Raw genomic sequence first — 27,374 nt, 5'->3', positions numbered from 1 at the left:
GGATGAAGTAGACCTAAAATTATAGTAATGAACAAAGCCACATCAAGAAAAACAGTGTTTATATGTGATATCAATTAGTTGTGTTTAGTCATGTTAGTGCATTTACTTCAAGTCATGTATTTTCTAGGAGTCTTTTAAATCTATGACAGACTCTTATAAGCTAATAGGAAATTTTGAGAACTTCTAATATTTTTTTTAAATCTTTATTTTGTATAAGGTGGTGGGCCCACAACTGACAGGTCCCAGGATCGAAAAAAGCTATGATGGTGCTTTGCTTGAGCCATAGGTGTATCAGAAGCAATCTCTCTACTCTTACAGTATCCTCTCGGACCCCACTTGTGTGGATGATGGTTGTTGTGGTTTAAATGGGATCTAAGAATTCATATAATCCTAACTCATTTGTGATGGAGCCGTGATAGTAGTTATTGTCTTTATGAGTTACACGAACTTTGAAAACTACACAATGAAGGGAAGTTACTGATTTTCCTCAAAAGTCTCTCGTACACTTGTCTCCTTCCAGCTCTGGTATAACGTCTCATCTCTTGTTAAGTTGACATTTAATGCATCCACTTCAGTATTCAAGAGATTCACTATTAATCGTTCACTATAGCTGTGCATTTGACTACTTTCACGGAAATCATTACTATTACTAGCAGTGACGGAGCCACATGCCCCCAAGGATGTCAACCTACACCCCTTCGTCGAAAAATTACATTGTTTACCTCAGTATTTTAAAAAAAAAATATGTATAAATACTATATAATGACACCCCTTGACTTCTTGGTAAGTTCGTTTCTTTATATTTTGACTCCCCTTAATAAAAATCCCGGCTCTGTCACTGATTACTAGCTAGTTATCTCATGGTGCTAACATAAGTTAGTAAGAAATAACTCAACAGGAATAAATTTATGATATGACCACTTTATGTCATACGATCAGGTATTTAATTCAATCGTTTAGCTTGTTTTTATCCAACTAGACGTTATTGCTCTTGTCGAGGTCAATGTTACACCATCTACCACAGCATCTGCATAATCATGTGGAGTTGAACAAAGAAAGTCCAGCAATAGAAATTTGAATAAGCTCAAATGGTCAAAGGCCAAAATTAAATGCAAAGAGTTTCTCCTGTAGGCATTTGCATCTCTATCAAGATAATGTAGCTGAAAAGCTTACACATGGCATATTCCACACTAGAATCATAGTGAAAACAGATATGCAAAGTGTAAACAGCTCCTTCAGATCACTTATTCCATGTTTATTTAATGCAGAGTAGTACATCAATTTCTCCTTTAAAAACTTGTTGACAATAGTTCATGCAACAAGTGTTCATCAAACTTTCTTATATACCAAGATAAAAGTGATACAGGAAGCTTGACACCAGGTTAAAGAATGGGGATACATGTTTTAGTATATCTATCCTTCTGTATTCTTCTTCCCTCCTACCCACTATTCACTGACAAGGGGGAACCTTTTGAACAGTGAAAACGACGATGAAAAACAAAAACAGGAAAAGATAACCACCCACTTTTTTTTCTTTTTTTTTTTTTTTTTTTTAAAAAACTAGAAACCAACAATCTGAGTATACTGTGAATAAGCTTCTGATGCAGCCTGCACACCGATTGGAGCACGAGTAACATAATCTGGAAGATCAAAGGCATCAACGAGTTCCCTTGCGACATTCTTAACTTGGAAGCATAGATATTCTGTTAACTTGTGAATTGCCTGTTAATCAAAAGCGGATGGTCAGACGTGAAAGAAAATCGACCTGACTTGAGAGAGTTAATTAAAAAAAAAAGGGTTTAGTTTTTGCTCATTCGACTTCTAAGATAACCATATTTGCCAAGAACCATTCAATTTAGATGGATATCAAAATAGGAGGGTTGGCAAAACTACTGGCACATCTATAGCATCTAAAATGAAGGGGGTCAAAGACACAATAAACCTCGCTTCCCGTGTTGAGCATAAGAAACCATACTTAAACAGCAAATCTACAATTTGATTCAGACATTCCAAAATAATATTCTAGAACGTTTTAAGTTTCATTCATTGTTAGATTTTAGAGACTAAGATGAAGTAACTGCAGTTCCAGAAAATTTTCCCTAGATTCTTACCTTAGCTTTGTTGGGAGCCACGTAGTCCACATTGCGGTAAGTTCCTATGTCATTCCAGATTCTATCCAAGGCATAAAGATCACACACGAGTTTTAGGGCAGCACGAGAGCTTTCATCAAGGCAACTGTAGAAAAGGAGATATTAGATAAATACTAGTTGAAGGAAAGAACAAGCTTCTCAAATTTTGATCGGGAAGTACTTCTTGACAGCTTCAATGAATTTTTCAAGGATGAAGGATTCAATATGAGACTCTGCAAGCGTCAAGAGGTGATTTAAGCATCTATTCCAAGCACCAAATCCTCCAAGAGTCTTGGAGTGCTTCTGAAGCCGGATAGCTACACTTTGAAGCAATCTTGACGTACGATACTGGAAAAGGAGCAGTTAAAGCTTAGTTAGACATACAATATTGTTGTATGCCAATATGCACTCTCAACCAGATGACCACAAAATACTCACCCTAAAAGCATCCAATTGGAAGTTAGGATCTCGTAGGTGAGCTTCACCTTCCCATCTAGCAGTTACTGGGTTAGGCTGAGCGAGGTAAGAATTCATGGATTGTCTTAGGTAGTTCCATGTAACAGTGAGCTGCCCACCTCGGAATTTCTCCCCATACTGTTTCAATAGAAGACCGGCTACCTGGATCATAAGAAAACTTGTTACACCCTATTCATTAATTATATTTTGTTTAAAATCATTAAGAAACAGAACAGTTGTTTCAGTGTGAAAGAGGGCATGAACATGAAATCACAAAATCTGAACCTGCTGCAGAAGAACAGTGTTGTCACCCTCAAATGTCTGAAATATGTCATGATCATTCCTCAAACTTCCAAACCTATTGACAGCAGCATAACCATGGCCGCCACAAGCTTCTCTACATGTGCTCAATGACTTTGCTGTGTAAGAAGTGATATAGGCCTTAAGCCCTGCCGAAAGTGCATGTACATCCCCTATCAGTTCTTCATCACGAGACTTCTTCATTTCAGAATATTTCTCCACCAGATGCAGTGTGGCAAAATGGAATGCGTAAGTTGAAGCCAACATTGGCATAAGCTTGTGCTGCTGAGATTGGTAGTCAAGTATACTAACTTCAGGTTGTTTGGGAGGACCAAATTGCTGGCGTAGCAGAGAATATCTTGTTGCAATAACAACAGCAATCTTGAGGACACCCACAGAAGAATATGCAAGGCCAACTCTACCACCAACAAGTTCTCCAAGTGTGGCAGCAAATCTTTTGCTGATTGAAGGCAGGCTGCTAGTGTATTTCCCATCCCGTGAGACGTCTCCAAATCGATTAAGAAGGTTATCTCGTGGAATTCTTACTGAGCGAAATCTCAATGCACCATTATCTACTCCATTCAAGCCAACTTTATGGCCACAATCATGTATTTCAACCCCTGGTAATGTCTTGTGGATCTTCATATCCCTTATCGGAACAATAAATGCATGAACGCCCATGTCGGTAACACCTTTTGTATCATGAGTTGGTAACATCAGTTTTGCAAAAACTGTTGCAAATTTTCCATGAACAGCAGCATTACCAATCCACCACTTTAAGGCCCCATCATTTGGCGTGTCAATTATGAATTCATCTGTGAGAGGATCAAAGGTGGCAATTGTCTGAAGACCTTGAACATTTGAACCTGATTAGCAAAAGGATCAAAACGAATTAGAGAAAATCCAAGTGTCCTAATTATCGAAATAAAAAAAAAAAAGCACTATATGGTAAGTCTTTTAATTCAATTAAGCGGAATTCTTATGGATGTTATACTTCATTAGCCGCCCGGTCTATACATAACTGCATCTTCAACTTCAAGATATTGCAGTGATATTGCCTTAATATTCCTTTAATGCAAATGAGAACGACAAAATGATCTTAACATTTCTTTGGAAGATAATGCTGTAAATAAGTCATGGATACAGACAAATACAGAACAGACTAACCTTGCAAATTCCTAGCAACATTTCTTATATGCGCTGACCAATGTGTAAAGGATCTATCACTACTTTGGCTATTTATGTGACAGACAAATATCATCTCCCTCCACAAAATTGCATACTCTTAGGAGAAAAGGTACTAAAACAACTGTATGTGTAGTGCAAATGCACCAAAGAGCATCGGAAACATTACAGACTTTTACCACGGATTATAAGATGGAAGTTGATAGTGAAAGCGATAATAATAAAAGAAGTGGTACAACACACTTTACCATGATGAAGTTCTGTCATTGCAAAGCAGCCAGGGTAGTCCACATTGTCTATACCATTAAAATATTTGTCTCTGTGCTTTTTAGTTCCCAAGTTGATAACAGAACCTCCCCAAAGACTGCATTGAAAGTCCAGTCAGGTAAGAATTTGTTATTACCTCTTTTAACGAGAAACTTAAAACATAAGATCCATCATAGTTGCTATAGGCAATAGAGATTGAGAAACAAATGCAACTTTAACAGAAAATTACACCACGTTGACATCATTTAATGGAAATACACTGTAACAAATGGAGAGTTAGCAAAAACAACCCTATGGTACGTAAGTTTTACTAGGACACTCTTTGTCACCAACCGGCTTAAGGTTTGGATGATGCATTTAGAGAAGCAACATTTTCTAGTTCTCGCATACTTGAATAGATGATAAGTTGGCAATTGGACAGAAGCATGGTCACAAGTCGTTTTTACAAGGAACTTAAATCACTTGCACATACTAACAAAAAAGCAGAAAACTGTATAGCTGGTTTTACACGTCCAATTGTAAAACCTTATTAAGAATCTTTTTTTTTCCCTTGGATAATGTAAGCTTTTGAAGTCTCTTATTCTTCGCATTCAGGTCTTCCTTATTGCTAAAAGAGAATTAATTGAAGATAAGAGAGTCCTAAAGCTCAATTTATTCTGGTCTGGATTAGATGGAGATACGGCTATCGCTAACGTAGATTTGCAACATTGTTTAAGCCTTAGCTTACCTCAATTAACACGAAAGAGCGGATCAAGGCCTTGACTAGAACTCTATGTAAATATCTGCTATGAGAATATAAGAATCAGATTGGTCCCTACCATCTTATTCAAAAGGAAGACTATCTGTTCTGTTTCTATTACTGCTCTTGAACTCAACTGAAAGCAATTGAAACCATTTCAGAAACTTCATCAGAGGCATTGTAAGGAGTGAAACAAGCAAGAATGCTCAAGTTGCTAAGAAAGAATTTGTAGCTATCCCCTTTCTATGGCAGTTGTGTGGCATCGATGCAAACTGGAGAGTATGGCTGCTAGTTCAATGGGAAGACAATAGAAAACGCCTAGTCGTGTAATAGCACAACTTGGTTCAACTTAATAACAAAATTCCTAAGTATGATGAGGTGGCTATGCTGCCAGAGGCGGATCCAACATTTGAAGTTTATGGGTTCCTACAGCGACCTCAAGTTAATATACTATAATAACTGGATTCGCAGTCAAATATTTATAGATGTTTAGTAGATTCTTAATAAATATACATGATTTGGGCAAAAACTACTGGGTTCACATTGAATCCGCCCGTGGCTACGCCGTCAACCTTTCTATACCAATGATTGCCTCCTTGTTGTACTCGAGGAAGATATGTTTAACTAAGTGAAAACAACAACAATATTGTTGATCAAAGCTAGATCAATTTCCATTAACAATAACTTCAAAATTAATACTAACAAGAACTAAACACAGAAAGAGAAGAAAAGACAGATATTAGACTATCTTCACAAATTATACTAGTATTACCTATATTTTCTGATCTTTCTGGTTAAATATTCAGCACAAAGAATTGAGTAAAAGAAATTCAAAATATGATATTATTCAGTACCAAATTGATCATACCAACTAAACCTAAATAGCTAATTCCATAATCCTCTAACTGCCACCAAAGGAAGAGAAAAAACAATAAACACAAACAAACAAAACAGAGGCTAGCAAAACAATAAATACAAAAAATCAGTAAAATATAAAAGCAAGGGGCAGAGAAAAAGAAATAACCTGTACTGAACACCCATTTTGATGCCAAGTGACATGTCAACACTTCCAACAGCTTCAGCAATAGCAAAATACTTAGCCGGATCTTCAGCCACATACCTAAACGGCCTTATCCCACCTTCTCTTACCAACCCCACAAGTTGTTTCATGCACAATTCTCTGTGTTCATCTTTTGATATCTCAATTGGCGTCTGAAGTTCAGGTCTTGAATTGAAGTAAGCATAAACTTGTTCTTGTATATCCCTATGCTTCCCTCTCATGTATTCCGACAGTGTTACAGTGCTCACGTTAATCGTCTTCGCCTTCCCCGACGCGCACGTTAGCAGCTCTAAGTGGACCGGGGTGATGTCCTGAACCGGGTTCAGATGTAAAGTCAACCGTTGGATTCGCCGGTTTACGGTTTCTTGATTTTCTTCAGTGTTCTGGACACCCTTTGAGCTGATCTTTTGAAGCTCCATTGAATCTTTAAAAAATACAGCGAATCGAATGAATGTATAGAACTATAGATACAGAATTGTTGTATGTATAGGTAGAGAGAGAGAAAGGAGGTGTTATGGTTATGGAAGTTGGAAATGTTGAAGGGATTGAAATAGTTTCTACGGAACGTTAGTGTGACGTGTGATGATGGCTGGCTTGACACGTGGAAGTGCATTATTGGATGGAGAGGAGGTAGTTGCTATTTTTGGCGCGCCTTTCAATGTCGATGAAGATAGGAAATTAGGAATGGGCAAATAAGGATTTGGATGAGATTGGTCTCTATCAAGAGTTCAAGACTAATATCTTTTTCATATTTTTGGCTTTTCCCTATTTCTGGAAGATCTGTTTTTTTTTCTTTATTGGGTTAAGTTTGTAGTAATTGGATTGTTTCTGAGAAGGACTTTGCATAAATTTGACTTCAAATATGCAAGATTTTATCGTCGAGGGGCCTGTTGTTGATCTGTTCCTTTCTTCTTTTTAAGAGACCCATTGGATTAAACTCCGAATTTAGTCCTTAATTGTGCTTTCGGCTCTTCAAAATGGGATCGATCGAAGATTAGGTGGGAGTCTTGACTATGGACAAAGCTCAGGAGTTGAGGAGAAATTATTAGCCATGGAGGCCTGAAGGAGTAATGGGGATGCGAATGACATGTCGATTATGACGATGAGCTGCATTAAGGAAGTTGAGAGAGAGGTGTTACGGGTCTCGAAAGGTTATTCTGGCGGTCACAAAGGGGACTAGTAGTGGCATGAAGAGGTCCAAGAAAAAATAGAAGCAAAGAAAGCGACGTACTTGAAGTTAGTGAGATCACGAACGAGGAGGAGAAGAGGACGAACCAAGAAGGTATAAGAAGGCTAAGAAGGAGGCAAAGTTAGCGGTCACGGAGGCTAAGACTGCAACGTTTGGTCGTTTGTATGAAGAACTGGGGGACAAAGGCGGTGACAAGAAGCTATTTAGGCTGGCCAAAGTGAGAAAAGGGAAGGCTCGTGATCTGAACTAAGTGAGGGGCATCAAAGACGAGGAAGACAGAGTTTAATGGAAGTGGCACAGATTAAGCGAAGATGGCATACTTATTTTCATAAACTCCTGAATGAATATGGGACATGAACTTTATGTTGGGTGATTTGGAGCATTTCGAGAGTCATCGAGATTTTGGGTATTGTAAGCGCATAAATATTGAGTAGGTCGTGGTGGATATGTGTAAGATGAGTAGGGCCAGAGCGACCGAGCCAAATGAAATTTCGGTGGAATTTTGGATGTATGTGGATAGGGGAAGCTTGGAGTGGTTGACTAGGTTGTTTAACATCATTTCTAGGACGGAGAAGTGATGGTAGGCTATAATCTCGTATTTTAGTCGTTTATTTCACTCTAATTTACCACACTTTAATTGTGTCTGAGCTTTAACCGCTAGTGTTTTGCACTTAATGTATGTTTATGCCTTGTAGGGGTGATTCCGAGTCAAAATTCAAGGAAGAAGCAAATGCTGAAGAAATGCACTAGTGTGAGGCACTGTGCGACTCATTAGTGCAAAGTTTTTTGTCAGAAATTTTTGAAGTTTAGAGACTGGGTTTTTTGTGGTCTGACACGAAAAGGCATTAGTGCGACGCACTAGGCGATGCATGGAAAGCATTAAGTTTGCAAGTTTTCCTATTTCGGCTAGGAAAGGGAGATTTTGTCTAGTCTGACCCAACTTGGTATAAACACATGGAAGAACATTATTTTTTGAACTTTGGACACATTTTAGACCTAGAGACACACGAGAAACATCCGGGAGCAAGGATATCTCAGATTTCTTCATCTTTTCTTAGTATTTTCAATTATCCAACACTTATGAATTTGTTTGTCTATCATGGGTGGCTAGAACCCATAGTTCTGGGGTTGTGATTTAGCCATGAAATTGTTGTTTAACGTTGACTTAACCTTGATTACAATTCACCAATATATGATTGTTTCTTTAGTTCTGTGATTAACTGCTTACTTGTCTGGCCAGCAGTTAGGTTCTATTTACTATCTATGTTATGCTTGGGAAAGCCATGTTTAGATTAGAGAAGAATTGAAGAGAGAACGATCTTAACTCTGAGGGGGTGGGGGCGGATTTGTGGTTAAGATATGAATATACCTAGTCATCATACTTAATTAAATATCGTAATCTTAATACGTTCTTAATAGATTGATTTCATAGGAATATAGACGTTAATCTATTTTGAATAGGCGAGTAGTACTTCGGGAGAAGGCTATGAGAGCAATTGTTCGATTAATTAGCAACCATGAGTGAATTGTATGAAAGGGAGAGTTAACTAGAACACAATAGTATTGGTGAATCGATCACAACTCTGAAATACTTGTCTCTACTGAATACACAACAACCATTTTGCTGTGATAATTTAGTTACTAGTTAGAATTATTGTTTAGTATAATCACACTTTTGAATTCAGATTGGCTCGATTGAATAACAATCTTGGTGAATTTAGTGGACAGTTAATACAAGTCTTTGTGGGTTCGACACTCGACTTATTATTTTATTACTTGTACGACCACGTATACTTGCGTGCGCGTTTGGGAGCAACAAGTTTTTGGCGCCGTTGCCGGGGACTTGAATATTGACTACTTTTTCGTTTTTGCTTTCATTGTTTATTTCGTCAAGTCTAACATTACTTGATTATTGCTATGATCTCAGGAACTTTGATTGAATGCGTAGGGTCAGAAGCTAGGATAGACTTCAAGTCTTTGACCCCGAACCTGAGAGAACATTTCATAGGAGGTAGAGGGAAGCAAGGAACACAAATAATCTTCAGGCACTTGTTCAATTTCCTGTGAACATGGCAGAGGAGCAACATATGGTTGTTCAGGAGGTGGCGATGCCCATCATTGCTAATGTCACCTTCAGTATTGTGAAGCCCAGAATCACTGGGCACTTTTGAGCTGAAACAGAGCATGATCCAACTACTACATGCGAATGGGTAATTTATGGGTCTTCCACACGAGGATCCACAACAACATATCCTGAACTTTTTGGAGATTAGTGATACTTATATCACTAATGGAGTCACTCCAGACTATCTGAGGCTCACACTTTTCCTGTTCTCTCTGTTGGGCGAAGCAAAGTGATGGCTGAAGGCAGAACCAACTAATTCTATTACATCATGGAATGATCTGGCAAGGAATTTTTGGCAAGGTTCCTCCCTTCAAGCAAAACTGCAAAGATCAGAAGTGAAATAGTTGCCTTCAAACAGAAAGCGGGGGAGTTTTTATACTCAACTTGGGGAGAGGTTCAAGGGGCTGCTCAGAGACTGTCCTCATCACAATCAGACAAACAAAGTGTTAGCTCACACTTGCATAGAAGGGCTACATCCTGAGACAAAGATTGTGGTAGATGCTGCAGCTGGAGGTCAAGTGTTGGAGAAAAGCTTTGATGAGATATATATATTATTGAACAAATTCTCCAAAAGCAATCCTGATTGGCAATGAGAGATGGGCAGACACACAATGCAAAAATCTACATGGGTTCTTGAGTTAGATGTCATATCTACATTATCAGTACAGATTTCCACATTGACCAACCAAGTCAATCAAATGAACTTGGTTATTAACAAGCAACAAGCCCCGCCAGTGCATCAGGTTCAATTGTTTTGTGAAGTATGTGGAGAGGGTCATACAAGCGACTTATGCCCAGCTAATCTAGAGTCTGTCTGTTTTGTGGGTAATGCAAATAGGGGCCAGACAAACTAGTATGAGAACACTTACAATCCCAACTAGAGGAACCACCCAAATTTCTCTTGGGGTGGAAACCAAGGTGCTCAGAATCAATATAGGCCACAAGCACCTCAACAACAATATAGACCACCTCAGGCTAAACAACATGCAAACTCGACGAGTCACCTTGAGGAAATGATAAAGAAATTTATGGCTGACGAGCAGGCCCAAATATTAGAGATAATGAATAAAGTAATGGCTAATCAGCAGGCCCAAGCCGCAACAATGAGAAATTTGGAGCGACGAATGGGACAACTTGCCAGTGTCCAAAATACTCAACTAGTTGGAGCTCTTCCCAGCGACACTGAGGCTAATCCTAAGGCATCTATTAATGACGTGTCATTGAGGAATGAGAGAGTGACCTTTAATGAGAAGCCAGCCACTATAGAGTTAGAATTAGAAAAATCAAATGAGTCAGAGAAGCCAGCTGAAGAGGTGGTGGCTAAGCAACCCCCACCATTAGTTGCGAGGCCACCACCTCCATTCCCTCAAAGATTGCAGAAAGTGAAGGATAATGCCACGTATAAAAAGTTTTTTGATATTTTGAAGCAAGTGCAAATCAATATTCCACTAGTAGACATCCTGCAAGAAGTACCCAAATATGCAAAATACATCAAGGACATAGTGGCAAATAAAAGGAGGTTGATCGAATTCGAGATTACTGCGCTCACTGAGGAATGTAGCTCTAGAATCCAAAGCGAGCTACCTTAGAAATTGAAGGATCCGGGTAGTTTCACTATCCAAATCTCGATTGGTAAGCACGCAACCGGGCGAGCTTTGTGTGATCTTGGAGCGAGCATCAATTTGATGCCGCTATATGTATTCAGACAGTTGGGTCTGGGCGAGCCATGACCAACAACGGTAATCTTATAGTTGGTTGATCGCTCCCTTACTTATCCTGAAGGAGTGATTGAAGATGTGTTAGTTCAAGTGGGTTCTTTCATATTCCCTGCCGATTTCATTATCTTGAACTACGAGCATGATCAGGAAGTCCAATTTATTTTTGGGCATCCATTCTTAGCCACAGGTCGAGCTATTATTGATGTATGCGATGGAAAGATGACGATGAGAGCCAACGATTGAGTGGAGGTATTCAATGTGTATAAAGCACTCAGATTGTCAATCCACTATGAAGAGCTATCCATGATTTCTGTGGTGGAAAGTGATGCTACATCATTGGTGCCTTGTAAGAGCCCCATAGATCCTCTTGAACAAACTTTGATTAGGGATGAAGAAGACAGTGAAGATGAAATAATGGGAGAAATTGAGCAAGTACTTGACATGTCTTGCAGTTATGTCCATGGGTTTGAAAGATTTGAGGAGTTGGAAAGGCCTATCACTTCGACCCCTCCTAATTCATCTATTGAAGAAGCTCAAAAGGTAGAACTTAAGCCTTTTTTAGTGCATCTACGCTATGCTTATTTGGGAAACTCTGAGACAATGCCAGTGATTATCTCATACATCTTGACTAATGCACAAGAAGGAAAATTGCTCAGAGTACTTCGCGAGCATAAAAAGGCTATTGGGTGGACAATTGCTGACATCAAGGGAATCAGTCTATCATTTTCCATGCATAAAATCTTTTTGAAAGATGGACACCGCCCCAATATTGAGCAACAAAGGAGATTAAATCCCATTATGAAAGAGGTCGTGAAGAAGGAAGTAATTAAGTGGCGGATGCAGGTATTATCTTTCCTATCTCTGACAGTAACTGGGTAAGCCTGATACAATTTATGCCCAAAAAGGGGGGATGATTGTGGTATAGAATGAGAAAACTGAGCTACTCGCACTGTGACAGGTAGGAGAGTTTGCGTTGATTACAGAAGGCTCAACAAAGCAACCCGCAAGGACCACTTCCCACTTCCATTCATTGACCAAATGTTGGACAGGTTGGTGGGGCATGCATATTATTGCTTCCTTGATGGTTATTCGGGGTACAACTAGATTGTCATATGCCTAGAGAATCAGAAGAAGACCACTTTTACTTGTCCTTATAGCACTTTCGCCTTCAAGTGCATGCCATTTGATCTTTGTAATGCACCTGCCACTTTCCAAAGATGCATGATGGCTATTTTTACCAATATGGTAAAAAAATTTGTGAAAGTCTTTATGGATGATTTTTCAGTCTTTGGGTCTTCTTTTGATGACTGTTTGAAGAATTTGAGCAAGGTGTTAGCCTGTTGTGAAGAAAAAAATCTAGTATTGAATTGGAAAAAGTGCCATTTTATGGTGTAGGAAGGTATCGTGTTGGGTCATAGAGTGTCTAGAAGAGGCATTGAAGTTGATAAGGCAAAGGTGGAGGCAGTTGAAAAATTACCTCCACCCATTTCTGTGAAGGGTGTCCGGAGTTTCTTGGGACACACGGGGTTCTATCGATGCTTTATAAAGGATTTTTCAAAAATTGCTACTCCTTTGTGCAAGTTTCTTAAAGGATGTAACTTTCAATTTTGATGACGCCTGCCTAAAGGCATTTGAAGAGATCAAAAAGAAGTTGGTGGATTCCCCTATTATTACGGCACCGGATTGGTATTTACCATTTGAACTTACGTGTGATGCAAATGGCCATGTTATTGGGGCAGTGTTAGGCTAGAGGAAAGACAAGGTATTTTATTCTATCTACTATGCGAGTAAGACTCTTGATGATGCGCAGCTGAATTACACCACCATTGAAAAGGAGTTGTTAGCCGTGGTGTGGGCTTGTGAGAAATTTAGGGCATACTTGGTGGGAACGAAAGTCATATTCCATGCCGATCATGCATCAATCAGGTATCTATTACAAAAAAGGAATCTAAGGCTAGATTGATGCACTGGGTTTTATTGTTGCAGGAATTTGATGTAGAAATACGAAATCAAAAGGGCACAGAGAACCATGTAGCTGACCATCTATCAAGGCAAGAAAGTCACGAACACGTGGAGGAGGGTGGAGAAATTAAAGAGGCATTTCATGATGAGCAACATTTTGCTATCACCCAAGACTCTCCCCCATGGTACACGGACTATGTGAACTATCTTGTGAGTGGGGTACTTTCTCCTGAAACTGAATCTGAAGCTAGAAAGAGGTTTCTACATGATGTGAACTTCTACTACTGGGATGAGCCATACTTATACAAACAGTATGTTGATCAGTTGATGAGGAGATGCATTCCAAAAAAGGAGGTGGAATTAGTCTTGTATAATTTTCATGCATCACCGTATGGGGGGCATCATGGAGGCGATAGAACAACTGCAAAGGTATTACAGTACGGTTTCTTTTGGCCAACATTATTCAAGGACGCCCATGCATTTGGTAAGAAGTGTGAGCAGTGTCAAAGAACATGAACAATCACAAAGAGGCATGAGATGCCTTTGACTAACATCCTGGAGGTCAAGATTTTTGATATGTGGGGGATAGATTTTATGGGACCATTCCTTTTGTCCAGAGGAAACAAGTACATCTTGCTAGCAGTCGACTATGTGTCAAAATGGGTAGAGGTGATCACATTGCCAACAAATATTGCCATGGTAGTAGCTGCATTTGTGAAAAAGAACATATTCTCAAGATTTGGGACTCCAGTGCCTTGATTAGTGATGAAGGGACACATTTTTGCAATCGGTTATTGAATAACCTTCTAGCTAAATACGGAGTCCACCATAGAGTTACTATAGCATATCATCCTCAAATAAGTGGACAAGATAAGGTGTCTAGCAGAGAAATAAAGAAAATCTTAGAGAAGACGATGAGTATGAATAGGAAGGATTGGGCTGCAAAGTTAGATGATGCCTTGTGGGCGTATAGAACTGCATACAAAATGCCAATTCGGGCATCGCCGTATAAGCTTGTTTATGGGAAGGCATGTCACTTGCCTATTGAGCTTGAACACAAAGTATACTGGGCCATTAAAAAGTTGCATATGGACCTTGAAGCTGCGGGTGAGAAGAGACTCTTGCAGTTGAATGAGTTAGATGAGTTCAGGCTGCACTCTTACGAAAATGCAAAGTTTTCCAAAGAGAAAACGAAAAGATGGCATGACAAGCGTATCAAGTCACGTCACTTAGAGCCAGGCCAACAGGTATTATTGTTCAATTCTAGGCTCAAGCTGCTTCCTGGGAAGTTAAAATCGAGATGGCCAGGCCCGTTTGAGGTGGTGAGAGTCACTCCTTATAGTGAAATTGAGTTGTGTGAATTAAATGGTGATAGGAAATTTTTAGTGAATTGACATAGAGTCAATCACTATTGGGGAGGAATAATTGGTTGTAAGAAGGCCAAAGTTGTACTCGCTGATGAGTAAGCGAGGCTCTGCGTCGTGCCGCGACGTTAAATCAGGCGCTTGTTAGGAGGTAACCCAACTTTACTTTTTTCTTTTATTTTTATTTGTATTATAGTATTTTTGTAGTGTCTATTTTCTTTTGTGGGATTATAAGCGTAGGAAGCAAAGCCATTGGAAGGGTGAAAAAAAAGAGCTAAATGATGAGAACTAAGTGTGGGGTGACCACACAAAGGACCATACCTGGGGGAAGTCTGAGTACCCATGAGCTGCTAATTCTTTGGCCTTTGGCCTACTAGGGAGTCTCTTTACACTCTTGTTATTTATAATGTGCATTGAGGACATTGCACAATTTTAAGTGTGGGGTGAGGAGATTGTCTGGGTAATTTTCTGTGCTATTTTAGCTTAGTTGTAGTATTCTTCTTAGTGTAGTAGTTTTTGTTTTTAAAAAAATCAAAAAATTAGGACTTTTCCCAACGATGGATCTCCTAGACAGTTTTCTCGAGAGATTTAAGTCGAAAAGAAAAAGGACAAAAAGATTTTCTTTGTAGGTAGTGTAGCAATTACCCCTTGATTTTTCTTTGTGTCGCGGCTCTTTTACAAGGGTTTTGTTTGAACCGGGTGTAGTTAGTTGTATTTTTTTAGGAGTAGGAGCCAGTGTGCTATGAATTGATTTGAAGCAATATCTCTTAACTTTGTTATGCCTTGAGAATAGTAAGTACTTTGGTTGTGACGCTTAAGCTTGGTTTTTGACTCTTGTATAAGTATCTTAAATTGTATGATCTTAAATTTATATAACTGCTTTGACTAGAGTGTCTTGATGAGTCCAATCCTGAGTTAGTTATGTGCCATGTGTGTGTGAGGTTTATGAGTTAATCTGTGCATTGCATTTGATGTTTAATGCTTGCCCCGTGTGTTTGTAAAGAGAAATAGTAGTTTTGTTCAGTCTTAGAAGTGATATAGGCGCTTCTTTGTTGAGCCAGATATATATATTTTACTCACCTAATTGTTATGTATCATAGTTAATTCCTTTGATCCTGTGATCCTGTTTCTTTGGCAACCACATTAAAAGCCTTACCCATTTGTTTGAATTAACCATCTATTTGAACCTTTTCACCTCTCATGAGCACAAATTGTTATGAACTTTGTAAAAGTTAAAGTGTGGGGTGGTTGGTTTGGCTTTTGAGTGGAACTAATGAAATAAGGAGACAGGTGCACTGTCTTGAAAAATTAAGAGCCACTTGAATTGAAAAAGAAAAGAAAAAAATAGTTGTATTGTTGTAAAAAATATTCCTTAAAAGTGGCAACTCTTGATATAATTATGCTTAAAGAAGTAGGGAGTTGATGTATATTAATGTGAATATGGAGTTATGGTTTGACATAAGTATGGGATTTAAATGTTAAAGTGTATGTATTAAAGTGCTTAGGGAGTTGTAGTCACTCTTATATCTAAATGTATCCTACCAGTCTCACAACCTACATTACTACTAATTAAAGTCCTACTTGGTCTTAGACTGAATGAGCTCGATTAGTAGAGTAGTATACTACGAACAAGCCTATGGTGCATCTTTTGTGGCATATGAATGTTATTTCTGAGAGTGAGTGAATTCTTTCTATCCTGAGTTCCTAATTGTTCTTAAAGTTTATTGTATGTGAAACTACTCTCTTTTGTTGTGTGAGGTCCCTTGATTCATGAAGGAAAAGTAATGTCATTAACCTTTATGTTAGAGTAAGTGAGTGAGTTGTGAATAATGTGTGGTACTTGTGAGTCAAATCTTGAGGTTAAGATGTTACACTCTTGTGCTTAGTCTACTTTAAATATTCTTGGTATGACGAGTTAGGAGGATTGTTTAAAAAGGTCATGTTATTGTAAAGTGTAGTTTGATTGATCGAGGACGAGCAATGATATAAGTGTGAGGTGTTGATGGTAGGCTATAATCTCGTGTTTTAGTCGTTTATTTCACTCTAATTCACTACACTTTAATTGTGCTTGAGCTTTAATCGCTAGTGTTTTGCACTTATTGTGTCTTTTATGCCTTGTAGGAGTGATTCCGAGTTATGTAGATGTTGTGGAACTAATTCAAGCTAATTGGAGCTTTGAAGTCTGAGTATAAGCCCAAGGGATTAAGCCGAGATCATGTTCGGAGGTCGAGGATCAATTTTGGACGTCAAAATTCAAGGAACAAGCAACTGCTGAAGAAATGCACTAGTGCGAGGCACATTGTGCGATGTATTAATGCAAAGTTTTGTCAGAAATTTCTAAAGTTCAGAGATTGGGTTTTTTGTGGTCTAACAGGAAAAGGCATTAGTGCGACGCCCTGGGTAATGCATGGAAAGCATTAAGTTTGCAAGTTTTCCTATTTCGGCTCGGAAAGGAAGATTTTGTCTAGGTCCGACCCTACTTGGTATAAATACATGGAAAATATTATTTTTGGACTTTGGACACACTTTAGACCTAGAGACACACGAGAATGATCCGGGAGCAAGGATATATTGGATTTCTTCATCTTTTCTTAGTATTTTCAATTATCCAACACTTATGAATTTGTTTGATACTATCATGAGTGGCTAAAACCCGTAGTTGTGGGATTGTGATTTAGCCATGAGTATTGTTGTTTAACGCTGAATTAACCTTGATTACGATTCACTAATATATGGTTGTTTCTTTAATTCTGTTTATTAATTGCTTATATGTCTGGCCAACAGTTAGGTTCTATTTACTATCTATGCTATGCTTGAGAAAGCCATATTTAGATTATAAAAGAATTGAAGAGGCACGATCTTAACTCTGAGGGGTGGGGGGGGATTTGTGGTTAGGATAGGAATATACCTAGTCACCGTGTTTAATTAGATATCGTAATCTTAATGAGTTCTTAATATATTGATTTCATAGGAATATAGGCATTAATATATTTTAAATATGCGAGTAATACTTCAGGAGAAGGCTATGAGAGCAATTTTTTGATTAATTTGCAACCATGAGTGAATTATATGAAAGGGAGAGTTAACTAGAACACAATAGGATTGGTGAATCGATCACAACCCTGAAATATTTGTCTCTACTGAATACACAACAACTATTTTGCTGCTTGATAATTTAGTTACTAGTTAGAATTACTGTTTAGTATAATCACACTTTTGAATTTGGATTGGATCGACTAAATAACAATCTTGGTGAATTTAGTGGGTAGTTAATACAAATTTCTGTGGGTTCGACACTCGACTTATCATTTTATCACTTGCATGACCACGTATACTTGTATGTGCGTTTGGGAGCAACAAGAAGATGCACGTGGAATGGAGGTGGAGTATGATGATTCCGCTGTACAAGAACAAGAAATCCAAAATTATAAATTTATAACAACTATAGGAGTATCAAGTTACTTAATCTTACTATGAAAGTTTGGGAGAAGATAGTAGAAGTGAGTGTAAGGAGGACTGTGTCTATATCCGAGAACCAGTTCATATTCATGCCGAGACGTTCGACTACGAAAGTCATCCACCTTGTTAGGAGGTTGGTGGAATAGTACATGGAAAGGAAGAAGGATTTGCATATTATGTTTATTGACCTATAGAAAGCGTGAGATAAGGTCCCAAGGAAGGTTCCTTGGAGATGTTTGGAGGCTAAAGGTATTCCCGTAGTATACACTAGGGTGATTAAGGACATGTATGATGGAGCTAAGACTCAGGTAAGGACAATGTGAGGAGTCTTAGATTATTTTCTGGTTGTGATGGGGTTACACCAAGGATCTTCCCTTAGCTCGTTTTTATTTGTCTTGGCGATGGACGCACTGATACACCATATTTAAGGAGAGACACCATGGTGTATGTTATTTGTAGTGACATAATACTAGTTAACGACGCGCGAGGCGATGTTAACAAGAAGTTGGAGGTCTGGAGACAGATCTTAGAGTCCAAAGATTTCAAGTTGAGCAGGACTAAGACAGAATACTTAGAGTACAAGTTCAGCAACGTAACGAGGGAATTAGACATGAACGTGAGGCTTGATTCATAAGTCACCTCTAAGAGACGAAGTTACAAGTATCTTAGGTGAATTATCTAAGCAAATGAGGAGATTGACGAGGATGTCACACATCGTATAGGGGTGGGGTGGATGAAATGGCCGGCACTTTGTGTGATAAAAATGTGCCACCAAAACTTAAAGGTAAGTTCTACAGAATAGTAGTTAGACTGACTATATTGCATGGGACAGAGTATTGGCCCGTCAAAAACTTTCATATACAAAAGATTAAAGTAGCTAAAAATGTGAATGTTGGAATGGATATGCGGATATACTAGGTTGGATAAGTTTATGAAAGAAGATACCCTGGTAAATGTAGGCATGGCCCTCATAAAGGACAAGATGCGAGAAGCGAGTCTTAGATGATTTGGGCATGTGAAGAGGAAAAGCTCAAATGCCTCAATAAGGAGGTGTCAGCGGTTGGCTTGAGTGGGTATGAGAAGAGGTAAAGGGCAGCCAAAGAAGTATTGGGGAGAAGCGATTAAGCAGGATATGGCGCGACTTCAACTTACTGAGGGCATAACCCTTGATAGGAGGGTGTGGAGGTTGAGAATTAGGGTAGAGAGTTAGTAGGTAGTCGAGAGTATTACTGTTCTGCACTAAGGGTTTTAGGGTCAGTATAGTAGGGTCTTGTTCTTAGATTTCTAGTACTACATGATGTGTTCCTACTGTCTCCCACTTCGGTTTCCTAGTATCCTGTCGTTGTTACTGTTTGTTGTTATTGCTTCCTTCCCTCAATTTTTCTGCTTCTTAGATTGCTGTTATTATCTTTCTGGACTTTATTGTTGATATTCTTGCTTCTATCGTTTATTTTCATCTTTCTTGAGCCAATGGTCTATCGGAAAATAGCTTCTCTATCTCCCTAGAGTAGACGTAAGGTTTGTGTACACACTACCCTTTCCAGACCCCATGTGTGGGGCTCAACGGAATTTGTTGTTTTTATTATTGTTGTTGTTGTTGCTCTTAAAAATGAATCACTTACCATTAAAATTAATATAATCATGAGTTTACCTCTTGAATAGCATGAAATATATCTATTCAGGACATATAAAAATCTTTGCCTAAGGCTTGGAAACCGAGCATTGAGATTGTGGTTAAAGCCAAAATTTAGCAAGCGCTTGGACAGAGATTTGGTTAAAATTTGAAAAAAATGAGTTTTTGAAGATAAGATGAAAAATAATATTTGAAAGTTAAAATTATGTTTGTACATGCATTTTATTTGAAAATAATTTGAAGTTTTGTTAGTAGAAAACTTCAAAAATTACTCTAGAGCTATTTTTAGGATTTGAAGATCTTATTTTCAAAATCTGCCAAAAAATAGTTAAAATATATAAACAAACACATATTTAAAAATAAAATTAAAAAAAACCTCACAAAATTAATAGCCAAACAGGAGTTTAGTTTGTTGGAAAAATTGTGATAGCTGAAATATTTACCGTTCAAGAGCAATTTAAATTGTCAGACAACACTGTTGGAACAAAATTCACATAATGCTAATTATGTGATTTAAATGCTCAATGCATTCTTCTTTCAAAATATATTCAAAATTTTTGCCCATGTTGAGAAACTAATGGGTTAGAGTGAGAAACTCTCCCTTCTCTCTATAGCTTAATTCTGTTCCCTCCTCCTCTTCTAAACCACTAACCAATCCTCACCATGGAAATAACTACCGCCAACTCTCCGCCTGAACCACGTGATTTGAGCACCATGCATATTGATACACCCGCGGCATAGAACAATACCTCCACAGACATGAAACAATTCTTCAAGCACATACTACTTTCACACAACTAATTTCACCATTTAAGAGCACTTGTCACACAACTCACTCACATATTTATTTCTCCGATAAAGCCAAAAATGACAACCAACATGACACTTTTATTACTTTAACGTCTTCTGATAAAACTTGCCTATATTCTCTATGGAAATCTTTCGTGATAGTCAAAGTGTTTGGTCGAAAAGTCGGGCATCAAACACTACGTACCAAATTACGTTCCCTATGGCAACCTATAGAAAATTTACCACTAATTGATCTGGGCTTAGATTTCTTCCTCATAAAATTCCAAAAGGAAGAGAATATGAATAACCATGAAGGACTTTGGTTTATATTTAATCATTTCCTATCAATGCGTAAATGGGAACCTTAATTCATTGCCTCCAATACACAACTTACTTACTCGGTAATTTGGATACGGTTACCTGAGTTACCCACTGAGTTTTACGATTTTGACATCCTATAAAGAGTTGGATCCAAAATTGGTACCTTCCTCAAAATTGATACTTATACGTCGGCTACCACTAGAGGAAGATATGCACACATCTGTATTGAAGTACCATTGGAACAACCATTAAAAATACATGTGTTCATTGGTAAGCATAGACAAAAAATCCTATACGAGGGTCTCAACATGCTATGCACCCTTTGTGGAAGGCTGGGCCACAAAAAAATACTTTGCACGTTTAAACCAATAACTGGAGAACCGAGTCCATTCCATGTTCACTCATCCTCACTCACCGGATCCATGATTGATACACTGTCTCTTCAAGTAAAGGAACTCTCACATCAACAATCTCCTACCACCAGTGAATGGAGAACAGTTAGTTTTCCCTCAAAAACCAAATACAAAAGCCCACCGCAGGAAAGGCCCGATGCCTTCACGTAACAAAGAATTACCAATCATAGGATGCCCACCACACATCAATGCTATGAAGGATAATAAGTTGGACCCCACATGTACATCCTCAAATGAACAACTCCCAAACCTTGCTCCCCTAACAAAAGGAAAAGATCTGGCTACCCCTCTCCCCCAGCTTAGTCTGCGCAACCTAGGCATAGCTTCACCTACTCATTCCATAGTACACCAACCTACAAATCTCCCCTCCATGTCAATTTGTTCCACCCTGACTATAGGCCACGTGGCACATATTCCCGACACTACACAATATGATGACACATCAACCAAATTGCCACAAACAACTACATTACCCAACCCTACCCAACCCAATTTCCCTAATGATAATAGGCCTATGCATGCTACTCTTCTAGGCCCAATAAACATATAAACTTTCCACTCCAAATACCTCATATCTAACAGCCCAACATACACAAATCAATACACATGCAGTGCATCCACGTGAACTTTCTTAACAAATAGCTTCATCATCAATTACCCCATCTAATTAACTACATCCGCTAACCACTCAAACAAATCCTACTTCTGTCATTCCATCATTAAATCCCATTTCCAACAATACAACCTCTACTAAAAGTAAGGCCACTACAACAATTACACTCCACTCTAATGAATCGTCTTCCCTTAAATCTACAACATATGAGGGCACTCTCCTTCACAAACACTCACCTACTCCAACACCCTATTATCTTGAACACACTCACCATGCAACTATCGAACTACCCTTCATAATATCCCCGACCAATATACATCTCTCAATACCCCCCAGTACATACATGCCCTCAATCTTGGCTGGAAATGAGTCTTCAAGAATACGTACTAACCTTCATAATGGATATCGATGGTCAGTATGTGATCATCATGATCTAAAACCCAGCAGACATAACGTAAATAGTGACGGAGGCAATGAGGATGGAGGTCGACCTTTACAACCAGTATTTATGGGCCATGAACCCACCCTCGACACTACACAATTACCAGTACAACACACCACTACCACCTTTATATAACCACCAGGAGATGAACCACTAATACAACAACTACCCACCACCACCAGAACCCATAAAACTACCATTCTACCCATCTCAACTCCCACGACATTCCATAGTTCTGTGGATACAATCCAAGTCGATCCTCAATATACCAATCCTACTACATGCACAAGCCTCACCATCAACCAATCACTCCACCAATGAGTCTAATAACATAAACCCAGGCCAATCTCAATAAAGTAGACGAAATCGAACAGCTCGAAGTAGCAGCAACGATGGTGGACCTTAGGGAAACAAGACCAATACTGTGCCTCCTTAATGACAACAAATCTTACTTCCTCAAAGAGCAGTATGCAAGAAAAGTAGTAATAATTTGCCCCAAAGAACTAAGAAGTTGTTCCCTAAATATTCGACCAACAACCAATCAAGAGATTTGAAAGTATGGAATAGTGATGATTCCATCAATGACAATCCTGAAGGCAACACAGGTAGAGGGGACTCAGAACCTGCCACCACCACCCTCCCATAGTAAACAAATGTAGTTCATCATCTAGAATTGTCGAGGAGCACACTCATAGGATTTCAGGAGAAATTTTCTATCACGACCCAAACTAATGGGCCGCGACGGGTACCCAGTGCCTTATTCAATCGAATACCGACATAACGTATTTTTCGTATCATATTATCATAGGTAAATGAACAATAAGGTTTCTATGAGATAACTAGAATGAAGCATGATGGAATACTTGATATAAGATGGCCCAACATGATATACCGACTTATACATATCGCATACGGGCCTATAAGGCCGAAATGATCACTCGTACACTGAAAATAGGCCGACAAGGCCATACAATCTTTCATATACATGACATAAGTCTACAAGCCTCTATGAGTACATAAATGCCATAAGGCCGGGACAAGGACCCGACATACCAATCAATACATGTCTAAATCATACTAACCAAATAAGCAACTCCGAAGCAAATGGAGCCCACCAACATTTTTCGTTGAGCTGATAGCCTACTTGGAGGACTCTCAACCTATCTATCGGGATCTGTGGGCATGAAACGTAGCATCCCTAGGCAAAAGGGATGTCAGTACACATAATGTAACGAATATGTAAGGAATGAAAATTAATAAACAATAGACATGAGATAAACATAGAGTAAAAGACTCAACATGTTTATCTGAAGAGCTCTGTGAATCATTTAATATTATAATGTCATGCATATACGTATAAATGCCATAACAAGCATGGGTATATGCGTTCATAACATCATCAAGCCTCTGAGGGCATCCCATCATATCATCTCGGCCACTATGGGCAAATCATCAACGTATACCAGCTGATCAGGTGGTGGTGCGTATATAATGCCATAACCTTTTCCCATATCCCATATACATATATACATACATATATATATATATATATATATATATATATATATAACGTCATCTGGTCATGGGTCAATGTAAATGAATGCAATGCATGATGAGTACGTCAATAAAATCTTTCGGAGTGTCATGAGACCATTATGCCTTTGGTTAATATGGTGAAATAAACTTGATCAACTTACTTATTTTCTAACACCCATGAACATGATAGAATAATATGACACATGGGGAATCAAGAACATAGGCATCTCTAGTATTTTTATGAATAGAGTCATTTATGGAAATTGTGCATTTGCTCGTTTCGTTTGTATCATATAGATCATGCCAAAAGAAAGAAGCGATAGCCTTAACATACCTGAGCCGATTATCTTGACAATCCCTCTAACACACATCAATTGCGACAACACATAACGGCGGATCGAAGTAGGAAAAATCCGTATGATGTTCTTGAGAAAGATTGCACAGTACTCCTATAGAATCGCAAAATCCTGTTGCTAATTTTCTAAGAAGTCTCATATGAATTGAATAACTTACGTTACTATCATGAATGACCTTGAAGGAAACTTTCTTGTTGAAGCTTTTTATTAATTTTGTAGAGACACAAAATGAATTGAAATGATTTTTAAGTCTTTAGGTGTGGCCCCCACACTTTTGATGACTAATAGCCCATTTGGCCAAGCTGCAAAAATCAGCTTATTTTGAGAAGTGTTTTTTTTTAAAAGTGCTTTTCTCAAAAGTACTTTTGGTGAGAAGTAGTTTGTGTTTGGCTAATTAGTTTGAAAAGCACTTTTGAGTAGCAATTAGTGTTTGGCCAAGCTTTAAAAAACTGCTTCTAAGTGTGTTTTTCTCAAAAGTGCTTCTCAAAAAAGTGTTTTTGGAGAGAAACTACTTTTTTCTGCTTCTCCAAAACTGCTTCTGCTTCTCCTCAAAAGCACTTTTTTTCCTTCCAGAAACTTGGCCAAACACCTTAAATTGAGGCCAAAAGTGCTTTTGGCCAAAAACAAGCTTGGCCAAATAGGCTATAAGCCACCAACCTTTCTTCATTTGCCACCTTATAACATGAACTTTAAGAGTCATAAGTGGGTTGCCACGTTAAGGCTTATCCAAAGCTTTAATTAATTACCCACTAATTCTTAATTAACTTGTTAATTTCTCTATTAACCAATAACTAACCAATTATCCACATAATTAAGAATTGTCTCAAATTACTTAAAATATCACTCACTTTTAACACATTTTATACACCTTACTATCATGGTCATATGGTACTTTGTATGGCACTAGTCCATAAAGACCGAGTATTATAGCTCAGGCCGTATTTTATTCCAAATCGACAAACTTTGACGAAACTCACTTTCTTCGATTTGCTTAACCTCTCATCTTCACGAATTTACTCATCACTTGTTTTAAATAGCATAATGCTTGTAATCTCTAAATAATCTTGTCCTTGAACTGAGGTCAATTATCTTACGACAATTTCACGTATAATACTACAGGGTGTAACATCGTCGTAATATAATACTGCGAAGCTTAACATCATCGTAACATAATACTGCAGGGCGTAACATCATTGCAATATAATACTGTGAGGCATAACATCATCATAATATAATACTACGGGGCGTAATATCGACGTAATACTGCAGGGCGTAACATCATTCCCTCCTTTGGAACATTCGTCCTCGAATGTTGACTGATGCACTTATCATTCTCATAACACATAGCTCTTGTGAGTACTTTAATATTCTCCTTTCCATTTAGGCAAATGTTCATTGAATAAATCCAAAGGTCAGGGCTTTCCCTCCTTTAAGCCTCTTTCTCATACCATGACTTGTAGTTGGAATCCTTCTAATCTCGTAACTGTTGTTACCTTTTATCATGCAGACTGTACGACTCTAAATTTGTGTGTGCGCCTATGCGACGCTTCTATCCTCTTTCCTCTAGCTCTTAGCCAATATCTAGGCCTCACCTTGTGAACATATACAAAATTATGTCAAGTCGTCCCTCTACGACCAAACTCCAGGTTACTCTCGTTGCTTATCCTATATGAACAAAGCTAAGTCTTTTAACGTTTCTTCATTACTTTTCATCTTAAGACTGATGGCCTAATCTCATCTCGTACTTTGTATCTTTTATCCATCCATTTTCGATCACCTCAATGTTGATCTACAATCTTTCATTGATAACTTGAAACTTCTCACGTAATATATTGCCACTAGGGCTTATGTTGCATCGAGGAATATTTGAAGTGATTTTCCTGATCCACTTAGGGGCAATACTGTACTTCAATAATCGTATTTTATAGCATCCCAATGTGATTCACCTTATGTGGGTATTTTGATCCTGTACAATTCAAGAAATCATTACTCAATTGAAGGCCCAAACATCATGCTTCATCTCTCACAATTATACCCTCATTCTACTACCAGGACAACATTCCATCTCTTTTAAATGCTACTAGTCTTAGACTCCTTTGAGTTCATTCAGGCTATACTAAGCTTTCTATAACTTAGAGAAACCATCAGCTCTCTTATTTTTCATGGGCTTAATCCCGAAGATATATCCATCATCATCACCTTCTCACTCGTCCTGTCTTATCCTTACTCCTGTCTTCCTAAAACCTTGTCGCTTTACCATACTTTAGCTTGAGACCTACACATATATATTTATACTACTCGCAACCTTCCTTCAACTTGCTTGCATCATAGATTTCCTTATGTCATTTTGGAACATCAAGTGAGACATCACATCGTCTCTAACTCTTCTTTACTCTCTTAATTAGACTTCTCGGTACCTAGAAACCATAGGCTGGAAGACATACCACTGACGATGTCGCTATCATTCCTGGATACTGAATCCTCGCGCTTCTAGCCTTCTATATGAAGTATGGACTATTCACAACCTTCTGCATTTGAGTATCTCGTACGTTGTCCACCTTTACCTTACTTACCTTAAAATATCCCCTCACATCTTCTATCTCTTTCATAACCTCCCTTCCACATAGGTATAATTCACATCCACAACTTGAAGCTCTATTAACATCTCTGGTGCATACACAATCCGGTGGGAGCTTCATATTGACTTGTTATGGGGCTGGTACTTTTCTAACTAGCTTTATCGTTGAGCCGTTATGAAATATGGCTATTGTACTATCTCTCTTATACCTCTGATTTTAAAGGTGATTCTACAATGTTCTTAATCACGATTTCTTTACTTTTCTGGCTCCAATAATCAGACTCCTGATTTACTTAGTTGATATAACTCTTTAGTTTCCTCTTTCTTCTGATCAGCCTTTTTGTAGGCTTAAGCTATCTTCCGATCTGTGACTCCTGGTATTAGCTATTACTTTAGCCTTTCATGGGCGCTATGGAATATTCATGATACAATCTTTTAACAATTCAATCTTTTGTCTATGACCTGGACTCAATTCTTAATTTTAACTTATACCAGAGTCTTTTACGGCTGTATGATTGTCAACATATATGCTTCTTGAATAATACTTCGAAATCTTAAGTGCGTTCATAACGTAACTAACTATGGATCATTGATCGAATAGTTCCTTTCTTTTCATCTTAGCTTTCTTTAAACGTAAGCAATTACTTTTCCTAGTCTTTCTTCCCCCTGGTTGCGTGCATACTTAGCTTATCTTAGTTTCCATGCATGCCGGGATTTTCGTGTAACTCATATGATATCGA

At 38.3% G+C, this 27,374-nt stretch overlaps 1 protein-coding gene across 1 annotated transcript; it reads right to left on the bottom strand.

The window, feature by feature from the left end:
• Positions 1–1,437: 1,437 nt before the first annotated feature.
• Positions 1,438–6,674, bottom strand: LOC104228749 (acyl-coenzyme A oxidase 2, peroxisomal). The gene is made up of 7 exons (XM_009781276.2): positions 6,101–6,674; positions 4,319–4,434; positions 2,871–3,751; positions 2,568–2,747; positions 2,311–2,477; positions 2,112–2,235; positions 1,438–1,722 (listed from the first exon to the last, which is right to left on the bottom strand). Exons 1-7 carry the CDS (start codon positions 6,553–6,555, stop codon positions 1,561–1,563), a joined length of 2,085 nt encoding a protein of 694 aa, XP_009779578.1. The 5' UTR covers positions 6,556–6,674; the 3' UTR covers positions 1,438–1,560.
• Between the last annotated feature and the right edge of the window lie 20,700 nt (positions 6,675–27,374).

This window comes from Nicotiana sylvestris, chromosome 5, assembly GCF_000393655.2.
Source record: "Nicotiana sylvestris chromosome 5, ASM39365v2, whole genome shotgun sequence".
Classification (NCBI taxonomy): domain Eukaryota; kingdom Viridiplantae; phylum Streptophyta; class Magnoliopsida; order Solanales; family Solanaceae; genus Nicotiana; species Nicotiana sylvestris.
Note: the sequence above shows the minus strand (reverse complement) of the source record. Positions and strands in the feature narration are given on the sequence as shown.

Coding starts and splice junctions, on each gene's coding strand:
- LOC104228749 (XM_009781276.2), bottom strand. CDS start 6,555: ATGGAGCTTCAAAAGATCAGCTCAAAGGGTGTCCAGAACACTGAAGAA. Junction 2,478..2,567: donor TCCAATTGGATGCTTTTAGG/GTGAGTATTTTG, acceptor CTCCTTTTCCAG/TATCGTACGTCAAGATTGCT. Junction 1,723..2,111: donor TGGCTCCCAACAAAGCTAAG/GTAAGAATCTAG, acceptor TTTGATTAACAG/GCAATTCACAAGTTAACAGA.